Raw genomic sequence first — 12,650 nt, forward strand, 5'->3', positions numbered from 1 at the left:
TACAATAGAAGCAGATATTGACCTCACTTTTCCTTTCCAAATGACATCAGGCCCTTACATATGATTTTAAGGATAAAACAACTCTTTGAAATAGTAACAAAACTATTCTGAGGGAATAATAAGGTACACTTATAGTCAGACTTGGTGTAAGATATTTTCCTGACTATGAAGAACAATCCCATAAGAAAGTTAAATGAATCTCGATTTTCTAAATGAGTCAATCATTCTCTCTCTCTCTCTCTCTCTCTCTCTCTCTCTCTCTCTCTCTCTCTCTCTCTCTCTCTCTCTCTCTCTCTCTCTCTCTCTTCTCTCTCTCTCTCTCTCTCTCTCTCTCTCTCTCTCTCTCTCTCTCTCTCTCTCTCTCGTTCTCTCTCTCTCTCTCTCACTGTGTGTATCTCTGTCTGTCTCTCTCTCTTTCTCTTGTTATTTTTAAACTGAGCCTCCTTGTTAAAGCTGCTCTTAGTGTGGGTACTCAGTAGCCCAATTGTATAGCCCAGACTTCTTAAGCTCAACGGATCCATGAATCTTAGTCTTGGCCTCAGCCGTTCAGTTTCCAGTCCCTTGCCACTACAAAAAGGTCAAACATTCATTTTAAAAAATATATTTTCTCTTTGTTTTTAGAAGATACAAAGCATGGCCATTGGATAGGGAACTGTCTTATAAGTCAGTGACCCTTGTGACAGTATGACTTTGTGGAAGTTACTATCTCAGTGACCCAGTTAATTCTCTCAGTTTAGGTTAGAAGTTTCTGAGCAGTTTTTTATATTACAAGAGGGAGTTTTCTTATGGGGAGTCAGTTGATAAAACCCTAGATTCCTACAAAAACAATTAAGTCCTCCATAAGCTGTATTGAATTCCACAAAACTCAGTAATTTCCCCTGGACATCTCTTTCACAAACCAATAGACTTTTGGGATTCAAACTTTGCATATATTGTAGCAAATGGCAGTCTACTTTTCTAAGTTATCAGGAGTCAAAATTAAATCAAGAGTTGCAGAAAAGATATGGAAAAGGTAAATGCTGGAGTAAAAGGGTTAGCTGTCCATTGACAAGATGCATAGAATTTTAGATAAGACTGTGCCCAGGAATATATTTAAAGCATTGCATTTATTTCAGTGCATTGCATACATTGCAGGTACGATATGAACAGAACTAAATAGCACTCCAGTTGTTATCTGAGCAAGGCAGAACCGCTGGACTAGACTGGTAGGTGAAATTGTGAATCAGCACTGGTTCTAAAGTCAAGAACACCTGACTACAAATCTAGTTTCCTTCACCGAACTGCCAGAGGAGTCCATTGCTCATACATACATTTGTAACAAACCTTTGCCCTAGAGGATTTACTTGAATCCAGAGTTTCAAGGTTTCTTTGCATTCCTTTTTGCTTTTTCTCCCTTATCTCTTCACATTCAACTGAGTATAATTGGTTTTTAGATTTTTTAAGAACCAGGACAGCCTCTCAGATCCTGTTGCTCTTTTTTTTTTTTTTTTCATATTCTAAAGTAGTTTATCTCTATGCAGTAAACTAACTGTGAGTGTGTACCATCTTTGCAGAAGAACAAAGAAACAGCCTCATCAACTCCAGTCTGGAATCTGTTATCTCTTCAAATACCAACAGTATCCTCAACTCCAACAGCCCTCTGCAGCCCAGTGTGAACTCCAGTGACCCCGAGCTGGAGGTGATGAAGCCCACCAGGCCCAGCTCCCTGTAAGTTTGATGCTTACCAATTTATATCCCCCCAGTATATTACTCTGCCACCCTGCCCCTCCCATATCTGTCTATGTTGGAGTTACTTATCTCATGAAGCAACTTAAATTCTGTCTCAGAACAGCCTTTCCCATCTTCATTTTCAGTTCTTAAAGTCTGCGTTTATATTCTCAACATGATGCTTCTTGCCAGTGGTGATGTTTTATTTACTAGCTTTGCACTAACAGGGATCCTGCAGAGATGCCTCTAAGGATGAGTTGAATCAACCTGGGTTTCTGGGCAAAGAAAATTATTTCTTTCTAGTGTTATGAGACTGCAGTGGGTACAGCAGATCTGTGTCTATAACTCAGTATGTTTCCCTTGCTTCGTGTTGTTTCATCATACACACTCCTCCCATTCCCTTTTCTTCTCTCTGCCTTCCCCATTCCTCCCCATTACCTACCGCCTTGGGAAGTTTTAGTGTCTTCCTGGATCCAACCCTACAGGAGGAACCTGAAGTGTTCATTTTATCCTTCTCCCCAGACCTCAGGATATACATGAGGTGTCATACCAGTGGCTTGTCTGTCAAGGAGGAGCTACTTGCTTAGTTTCTAGGGGATTTGTGTGGACATCAGCACTGTCTCCAGTGCTCCATGGAGACCACACAGCTTCATGCAGCTTGGGTGCTTTATGCCCTCACCCTCCAATTCTCAGCCTGCCCGTGGAGAACACTCCATGAATTATGACCCCAGGATTGTGTGCATGAAGTGGGGAAGACAAGGGCTAGAACAACTGGACTTTGGGAGGACCGTTTTTTCAAGGGTGGGGAAATTTTGAATTCATTCTGCTGTCCTAATCTTGGTGAGAATGTTGCAGAAGTTCAGACACAGGCATGCTAAGCTGCTTCAGATAATTCTACTCGGATTACGTGAGGTGTCCTGGCAAACTGAATGAGGGAGGAGAAATCAAGGTTTCCAACCTCCAGGCCCTGGCAATGTATATAAATCCATAACATGATGATGGATCTATAATATGTAAAATTCATCCCAAATCTCTGCTTCATGGGAAGTCCTTTGAAAGATGGTGAATGGTAGGGGAAAAGTGACTTGGAAATGTCCTCAGAGTGGCCATCATGATGCAAATGTATTGATCATTTAATTTGAATTAATTCCAATAGAAAAAAAAATCAGAATTTTATTTTGTAGCAACTCTGGGTTCTCCCTGGGTTTTCTGTCAATAAAATATCTTCATTCTTAGTTTGAGAAGATTTTAACAATCATGATGGATAGAATGAAGTTTCTTTGATTTAACCTCACTTACTTCTGAACAGTGAAAATCTTCCATTTCCTTTAGAACAGAAGGAGAGAGACAAAAAGACAGGAGAAGAGGAGAGCGAGAGAGAAAGAGAGCGAGAGAGAGAGAGAGAGAGAGAGCGAGAGAGAGCGAGAGAGAGAGAGAGAGAGAGAGAGAGAGAGAGAGAGAGAGTGTGTGTGTGTGTGTGTGTGTGTGTGTGCGCGCGCGCACGCATCTACTGCTCAGGTATGTTCTTCACACTTGGCTCTTCTGTGGTACTGAAGTGGCTCCGGGCCATTTCTATTCTGTTTTCTTTCCTTGTTTAATCTTTTGTGCCTGATAGCGGTTTATTGCTCAGTTAGAGGTTGAATTCCCAATCCATTTTGCCTAGTATCCCCTGATTTGGTTCAGTCAATACCAACTAATAGGCTTTAATCTTAGCCTGTGGTTGCAGAAAGCAGCAGTCCCCTCCGAATGCTCTGTTGAGTACAGTGTGTACAAAGAGGATAAGGACAGAGGTTTTAAATCATTTCTGAAGGTTGTTATTGTGGATGAATGGGAAGGGAATTCTGGGTTATGTGTGTTACTTTGTGCGGCTTGCATTTCATAAAACACAAGGGGGTGGAGGGGAGTGGTTTGGCTTTCTTTATGTTTTTCAGCTCCATTTTTCCTTAAACCACAGTGTTCCAACCACATTGGAGTCTCCATTGCTACTTGCCAGCCAGGGAAGGGATGTCCCCCCCATCAGGCTTCAGTGGGCAAACCAGTTCTTACCTGCCTAGCACAAAGTATCCAGACTTACTTGTCACAAGTGGTTGAAACTCTGCACATAAAGAGTCAGGAAGCCTGAGTTCAGATCTCATTTCTGATGTTAGCTGTATGAAAATAGTAACCTTTTTGAATTTTAGTTCCCTCATCTATAAAATGAGAGTAATAAAACTCATTCTTCCTACTCTACAGAAGGGAACTGGGGAGGGGAGGTGTATTTGTGTGCACATACATGTGTACATGTGTCTCATGTGAGACAGAATATACAGTGTATTTTACAAACTTTAAAGCTCTACATACATTTTACCTATCAGAATTGTTATTTACCAGAAGGCATAGCTGAGAATTAGCTTCATTTGTTTAGATTGTCATGAGCTGGGAAGTACTTGGATAAAGTTACTTCTCCCTTATCTGACGACATCCATATCCAGTTGAATCCAGTCTAAGAAGCATTTGCACCATTTTGGGGCAAGGGTTTGCTTCCTTGTTTGCTGTTAGGGTTAGAGACAGCAGGAAAATCTGTCTCATTTAGTTTAAAGCCCTCATTGGGCTTAAACTAAATCAAGTAAACGTTTTAAGATCTGGAAAACTTGGTCTGAATAACCACAGTCATGGCATTTTACCCTGTTAAGTCTGAAGACCAACATGGAACTTTAAGCTTTTTTCTCAGTTACTCTCACATAAGGATGATGTCATGATTTCTTCTGTTGGTGATTATGAAGCCAAACTCCCAGTGAGGGTTACAATATTTTCTCATACTCCAAATGGTGATGAAATTATCACCAGTATTTTTCCCTCATTTGTACTCAATCTACTCTACCTACAACTTGCTGAGTAGGCAGTAATTAGAATTAGCAGTTAAGTAATAAATAGAACATATTATTTGGAATACTGTGTTCATGTTTGCTCATTTTCATTTGTATATTTTGTGTGAAAGTCTGCACAAAAACTTTTGTACATAAGTGTGACTCACCTCCTTGACTACTTGGTTTCAATCCTTGTCTAGAGACATGTTACCCACTCTCATTATTCCTGTTTAAATATTCTGTTAATAAGAACAAAATTAACTGAATAGCTTATATTTGTATTACCTAATACAGCCCATTTTATAAAGAACTTTTTTATGATAACTCAATATAGTTGGCAGATAGGATTTTCTCAACTTTTCAGATGAGGAAATTGATTTGTCTAGGGTCTAGTAAGTATTAATTCTGGGATTTGGACTGAAATCTGACTCTGAGTGCTCTTTTTTTTTTTTAAACTCCACACAGCCTTCACGTAAGTACTTCCAAAAAAGTACATAGCCATTCAAATAAAGAAAGTCCAAAAGAACTCCCAACCCAATCAAGTATGATTATTTTCTCTACAAGAGAGACGTAAAGTCATGAAAATTACTAGAAGAGCATTTTAGGGAAAATAAGAACTGTACATTTTTCTTTCCTTTTGCCTCCTTCCACAAGAGAAAGGAGGTCACTGAAGGGCCTAGGGAGACCAGTGGGGCACCAGTGAACTCCTAGGGATCATAACCAAAAAATCTCATTTGCCCACCATCAGGACTTAGCTACCTCAGGCACATGGGGGAATGGCTTTTTCCACGACAGCAGGAAACTTTTCTAATACCCTGAAGATAATCTTGTTCCTGTGGCTTGGATGGTCTCAGCATTAAATTAAGTGTGAAAGGTAATGTTAGGTTTCATTTCAGAGCATTGCCAGGAAGGTGCTGCCAGAGACTCAACAAGCTCCTTAGGAAATATTGGTAGCCAAATAACAATCCAAATGAACATTCTCGAGAATTTAAAAATATAATACAATCATGTGTCAGTCTTTAAACCAAAAGCCATCTAGTCATTACTGCACTCCTATTGTGTGCGCAGTATGGGCTTTGTAATGGAAGGACTCTGTTTTGTTAGCCATGTGACTCTAGACAAATTTATTTAGCTTTCATGAAATTCAATTTTCTCATCTTTAAAATGGGGTTCAATTATCACCTACCTCAAAGTTAATAAAATTAACGAAGTGAGATAATGTGTTTAAAGTATTTTGAAAAGTTTAAAACATGGAATAAATATGAGCTATTATTATAATTTATTCTTTTACATAAGAAACTAGAGATGTATGGGGCGGCTAGGGGGTACATTGGGTAAAACACTGAGCAAAACATTGGGCCTGGAGTTAAGAACTAAATTCAAATCCTACTTTAGGCTCTTTTTACTAACTGCATGATCTTTTTTTTTTTTTTTTTCGGTTAATTTTTGTTCATTAAAAATTTAAAATTTCAAAACAATTAAGGAAGTCATTTAACTTTTATTTGTCTCAATGGGGATGTACTGAGATAATAATTATAATGAGATAATAATTATGAAGCACTTAGCACAGTACATGGCACCTAGTAAGTGCTATAGAAATGTTAATTGCTATCATCATTATTATTATAATTATTACAATTGTTATAAAAATAATCATTATTGCAAAATTCTTTGCACAGTGTCTGACACGTGCTATAGAAATGTTAGTTGCTATTATCATCATCAAATGCTTAGCACAACACTTGGTACATAGCTAGCAGTATGTAAATGTTATCTGCTGCTGTTGTTGTTGTAATTATTATTATAATTGTTATCACAATTATAAGGTGCTTAGCACAATGCCTGGCACACAGTAAGTACTATATAAATGTTATTTCTATTATTATTATTATTATTATATAAAGTGCTTGGCACATAGTAAGTACTATATAAATGTTGGTTCCTATTATTATATGGCATGGTTCTTGTTTTCAAAGAGCTGTACATATTGATGGGAAGACAAAGCATATTCTCATAAAATCAGTGAAAAGCAGTATAAGCAGCCTGTAGAATGGTACAGATTATGAGTGTTTTAGAATTCAAGGAAATGAAAGATCATTGCTGACTGGAGTAATTAGGGTCCATCTGACTTGGCTATCTGTTTAACCAAAGAAAACCTTTGTATATATACTTCTCTAGTCTTCAATTTCCTCTCACAAATGAGGGGTTATAGACTAAATGATATTTCAAGTCTCTTCTGGATCTAAATCTTTAGGAAACCTGAATGACTGCTGATAAAGTGAGGGCTTGATGGGTCCAGTTTGAAACAGAAAGCATTCCAAATAGGGATTGTAGTTTGACTCAAGACTGGAAGGAGGAGTGAATCTGACATGTGGTAGGCAGGAAATGAATAAGAGGTTTGATATAAAGCAGGTTACTCTAATGATTTTTAGAATCTTCTTTGAAGGCAAATATCTCATAACCCTCTCTAAAACATTTAAGAAATAAAAAAGAATTCATTGCTAATGACTGAGATAAAATGAAAGATGACCCCAAACTTGGGATCAAAAGCTAGAGAAAGTCTTTTATTTTAATTCTTGCTCCAGTGCTGACAGACTTAGACAGTTAACCTTCCTTCACTGTGACTGTTCTGAACTCTTTCTTCAAATGGAGGAAATGGGGCCAGCTTACCTGTATACTCTAGAGTCTTTGTGTTAGCTTGCTATATAGAAGAAACTAATTATATGATATATTTCATATTTACAACAGCTCTTTTTCTAGTAGCACAGAATTAGAAAATAAAGGGCTGTCTGTTGTTTAGGGTATGTCTGAACAAATTCTGGTATATGAATGCACTAGAATGCTATTGTATTGTAAGAAATGATGAGAGAAATGATTTAAGAAAAACCTTGAGAAGACTTGTATGAAATAATGATGCAGAGTAAAGCAAGAAAAATTAGAACAGTTTATATAATAACAACAATATTATGTTGTATAGATTAAAAAAAAAAAAAAACTATCACTTGAGATACCTGATTTGATTCAATGACAAACCAGATAACCAATAAAATATTCTGAAAAATGAAATTTCTTTTGGGATATGGCTGATATAGGATTTTGTTTTGCTTCATTATGCATATTTGTTATAAGGGTTTGATTTCCCCCCCCCCCCCAATGGGGATTGGTGCTGGAAGAGAAAATAAAATTTTTGTTAATTAAAAATTGATTTCAAAACATAATTATATTATATATTTCTAATATTTTTAAGAGTTGTTTAAGAATTAAGAGTTTTTAAGGCCCTTTCAGATACTGATTAGAATTGGAAGAAGTTTAGAGGATATTCTTCCTCAGGTGAGGAAACTGAGGCCCAGAGAGGTTAAGAATTTGTCATGTGTACTAGTGCATAAAGTAAAGGAAGTTTTTTTTTTTTTTTTTTTTTTTTTTTTTTTTAACCTAAGAGTATGATTCATACCATGATATTGTCTCCTCTCAAAATGTCATGGAATTAGCCATCAGTAGACCCCCAAGTTCCAATGCTGGACTCACCACTTGTTAACTATATTGTCATGAGCCTTTTGCCTCATTTTTTGCCTTATCTTTTAAAAGGGCATGATTTGACCAGATCACTGCTGAAATTAATATGGGAACTGATGATCTTTTAAAATTATTTCTTTTATTTTTATTTTCAATAGTATTGTATTTTTCCAAATACATGTACAAATAGTTTTCACTATTCACTTTTATAAGATTTTGTGTTCCAAATTTTTTCCCTTCCTCCCTTACATTCCCCCTCCCCAAGACATCAAGCATTCTGATATAGGTTAAATACATGTAATTTTTAACACATATTTTCATATTTCTTATGTTATGCAAGAAAAATCAAATCAAAAGGGGAAAAAAATAACATGAGAAAGAAAAAAAAAACAAGCAAGCAAAAAAGGTAAAGTACTATGCTTCAATCCACATTCAGGCTCCATAGTTCTTTCTGAGGATGCATCTGCATGGCATTTTCTATCCCAAATCTATTACAATTGCCTTGAATCTTAACATTGCTGAGAGGATCCAAGTCCCTCATATATCACATAATATTGTTATTGTGTACAGTGTTCTTTTGGTTCTGTTCAATTCACTAAGCACCAGTTAATATAAATCTTTCCACACTTTTCTGAAATCAGCCTGCTGATCTGTATTCTAAAGCAACATCTGAATTATGTCCTTTCCTCACCTTCCAAAATAACTTTGTATTTACAATGCAGCTCGTGTTGAGGTACATTTATATACCTTGTTTCCTCACAATAAAATGGAAACTCCTTGGGCACAGGGGACTATTTTGTTTCTTTATTCCCTAAAGTAACTTTGACAGCAGATAGGGTCGTATTAATAAATGCTTGTTGCGTTGAATATAAAATGATTGAATTAACAAAGGAAAGATTTCTCCATGCTGAGAGATCTAGGCTTTTAATTTTCACAAAGTTATATTTCTCTTTGTCTTTCCTTATTGCACCCCACCCAAAAACTGACTGCCCCATAAACAACAGTAAAGATCCTTGTTTACCCCCCCCATTTCTCTCCCCCCAACACACACAGAAGCATTCTCAAGTCATTTCTGGTGACCTAACTAGTTGATCTGCCAAATTCCTGAAGGACCTGCCAAAGCCAAATGTCCCCTCGCATCTCAGTGGCCAGTGAGCTGTTATAGAATGACATCGGGAACTTAATGGATAAACAGAGTTTGATTCAAGTAAAAAATGTTTCTGTTTTTGGAACCCTCATGTCTCCTTCAAAGACTTAATTTGGCTTCTCTCTGATTAAACTTCTGGAGAATTAATTGCCTGGAGAAGTCTGCATAAAACTTGACAAATAGGGAATCTGTAGTATCCTTTCTGTCGCCTGGCACTTCCAAAATCTTAGTAGGAATCTGTTTAAAAAACCAACAGTCTTTCTCACTCTGTGATTGAGTTTGATTTTCCTAGGATCATCATATTTTTCGGATGGCATGCGGAGACTTTATTTATTTGGGGTACAAATAAGCTTACATATATTATATATATATATATATATATATATATATATATATATATATATATATATATATATGTGTGTGTGTATATATATATATATATTAGCGACACGGCATCTTGGGCCATTTCCTTCATCTACAGAATGAGGCACTTTGACTAAGTGACCTCCAAAGTCCCATGTAACTCTAAATCTTTGTTCCTATGATCGTAGCCCTGCCTCTAAACAGCATGTGGGAATTCTTCTCTTTTCTGATTAAAGGGATCTTAGAGGAGCATCTTTCAAAACCTTTAGGATACCTGGGATTGTCAATGTAGACACTTTATAAAAATCTTTATTTAAAAGCAATATCCTCAAAGTCATATCCTTCATATCCTTCAGGTGGAATTGAATCATATTAAAATGAGGGACTTTCTCCTGTTTCTCATCTTGCACAATGACAAACCTGTCATTATTCTATTGTTTGATTTTTATATTTTGAAGGATTTTGGCTTGTATTAGGAAAGAAAGTAGGAAGCTATTAAATCTTTAAAAAGTTGAGAGAACATACACACACACACACACACACACACACACACACACACACACACACACATCCTATCTTTGCAGAGATGGGGAACTATGGGTATGGGATTCTGCATATACCTGTCAGACAGGATTGATGTATTGGTTGGTTGGTTCTGTTGAATTTGTTTTCTTTTTTTTTCTTTTGTACTTTTTTTCTTTTCTATTTGCTATGAGAGATGGTTTGCAGTTTGAGGGAAGAATACATTCAGAAATGAAGTTTTTTTTTAAACAATAGATGTTAATAAAAATAAGATAAACATTTTTAAAAATACTATTTCTTTCCTGTTAATCGAAGTAAAGCCCAGCTTAGCTATCTTCTTTTGAAACTTAAAGGAACACCTCCCAACAAACATGAAAAATTAGGGTCATTGTTCTCAAAAAGATGCTCAAGTGCACACAAGGAAGTGTGCCTGACACTTATAAAGCTGTTTTCAGGTTAAGTCAAATCAGTAATAGATCAGAAAGGAAAGTGCTATTACTCTGGGGCTTGTATGTATAAAAGCTAGCTTGGTACCATCATATCTAGGTTCATAGGAATAGAACTTAAGAGTCAAAAGAAACCTGGGAGGTCACCTAGCCCAAACCACTTATTTTATAAATCAGGAAACCAAGGCTTATAGGTATTAATAGATTTGCCAAATATAGAAGTCATAGTTATGAGTTGGATTTTTGAACCTAGGGTCCTATGATGCTAAATTCTACCATTTTACCATTGTACCATACTGATAAATAAATCAAAAAGGACTTCTAAGCTTTCATCTTATCATTCTTTCTTACAGTACAACATAACAATTTTGAAATTAATAAATAAGTGTCATGTTAATTTTTGTTCCAAATTTTATTTTAATGCTAAACTTTATACATATCCCAGTTTGTGCTTCTTATAACAACAATCAACTAATATAACTTGCTTGTTTATTTATAATGTAAATGAAAGGAAATTGTTACTATGTGGGAAAAGGATGGGGAATACTCTACAGATGTGAAAGTCTGTTAGTTCTCCCTAGCTAGCTGAATTTAAGCCACCATCAGAGGCAGTTTTCAATAAATGAGTATTAGAGAAAACATAGGATAAAAATAGCTTCTCACTTCTGATTTCCTTGCCAGGGGAGTTTATTTTTTTATAGTTTTTTTCTAATCCACTGCAGTCTTTGTTGTTGAATAGCAATCAGAAAGTAGAAGGGTCAATAGAAGAGAGAAACTCTAGAGCTGTAAGAACTAGCAATGACTTTGGGTCAGTCCACACACATTCCCACTTCCTCATTGGCCTGTGTCAAGCAAGGATTCTAAGCTAGATTCTAAAGGAGGGTACCCAATTTCCCAAGATGCTTCTGTTTTTAACAACAATTGATGAAACAATAGTAAATACACATATGTTGATTAGTAATGAGGGTGCTGGGGCAGCTAGGTGGCACACTGTATAGAGCACCAACCCTGAAGTCAGGAGGACCTGAGTGCATATCTCGCCTCAGACACTTGACACTTCCTAGCTGTGTGACCCTGGCCAAGTCACTTAACCCCAATTGTCTCAGCAAAAAAAAAATTAATAACAAATAAGTAAATAGTGATAGTGCTGAGAAGATGGTTCCATCCCAATGTAATCTTTGAAATCTTTGAATTGATGAAGTACTGCTAGCCAAGAAGAAAGTTAATGGTTTTATTCTGTCTGTCTTCATCTGTATTTCTGGCAATACTAAGATTAAAGAAAGGGGAAAAAAAATTCTCCCTCTTGTAATCTTCTCCTTGAAACATTCAAGTTATTAATTTCTCAAAACTTAATATCTCAGTGCAAGAGAGCCTCATACATAACCAACTCAGAGAAATCAAGTTTTTAACTTTAGAAATATGGGCATTTTTCGCTAGTCTTTTTTTGAGTTTCTTTGGCTTCTTCACTGCTACAGTCTTTCAGTCATGTTCATTAACACCCACTCCATGGCTTTGCCCTTCTTTCCCAGACGCCACCCCTATTCCAAGCTATGCTGGGCACCCTGATTCCATGGGTATCTTGGGAGTTACCTGAGTCCCAATGTCACCAAATAATTCTGAGCTGCATTCATTTTGTGCCTTTGGAAAGTGTTGTTATTGTGAGCAATGTCCTTCACCCCCTCCCTCTTCTTTTGACTGGTTCTAAGTTAGTTTCCCCTGTTCCAGCCAAAGCCTCACTCACCAATCAGGAACTTGACAAGCCTTTTACTTGGTTAAGGCTCCAAATTCCTGTCTGATGACCAATCAGATCTTTATGTGTTTGCTTTTAGTGGTTCTTCTTTTTTTTAATGGAAAAACTGCTCTATTTGACCCACACACTTCATGAGTCAGCAGGGTTTCTTTCCCATGCCAGATGTCTGTCAGTGGGAGAAAAAGATGGGAGATGAGGATGTTTACAAATGAAGGTTCACTATCCAGCATGATGAAGATCCCACATGGAAAACTTGGTTCCTTCCCTTCCCTGCTTCCTTTACACATACCCTTTTTTTTTTTTTTTTTTAATCTTCATACTCTAAAGATGAGGAACAATATGACGTACCACATCTG

The 12,650-nt window shown here is 36.7% G+C and overlaps 1 protein-coding gene across 2 annotated transcripts in view; it reads left to right on the forward strand.

Moving 5' to 3' along the window:
* ARHGAP26 (Rho GTPase activating protein 26) overlaps nt 1-12,650 on the forward strand; it is a 542,258-nt gene that overhangs the window by 455,970 nt on the left and 73,638 nt on the right. For both annotated transcript variants that reach the window (XM_074291699.1, XM_074291700.1), the window contains one exon: nt 1,554-1,707. In XM_074291699.1, the coding sequence (XP_074147800.1) occupies nt 1,554-1,707 (154 nt within the window). The remainder of the gene's footprint in view (nt 1-1,553; nt 1,708-12,650) is intronic.

The sequence above is a fragment of the Sminthopsis crassicaudata genome, chromosome 2, assembly GCF_048593235.1.
Source record: "Sminthopsis crassicaudata isolate SCR6 chromosome 2, ASM4859323v1, whole genome shotgun sequence".
NCBI classification, from domain to species: Eukaryota; Metazoa; Chordata; class Mammalia; order Dasyuromorphia; family Dasyuridae; genus Sminthopsis; species Sminthopsis crassicaudata.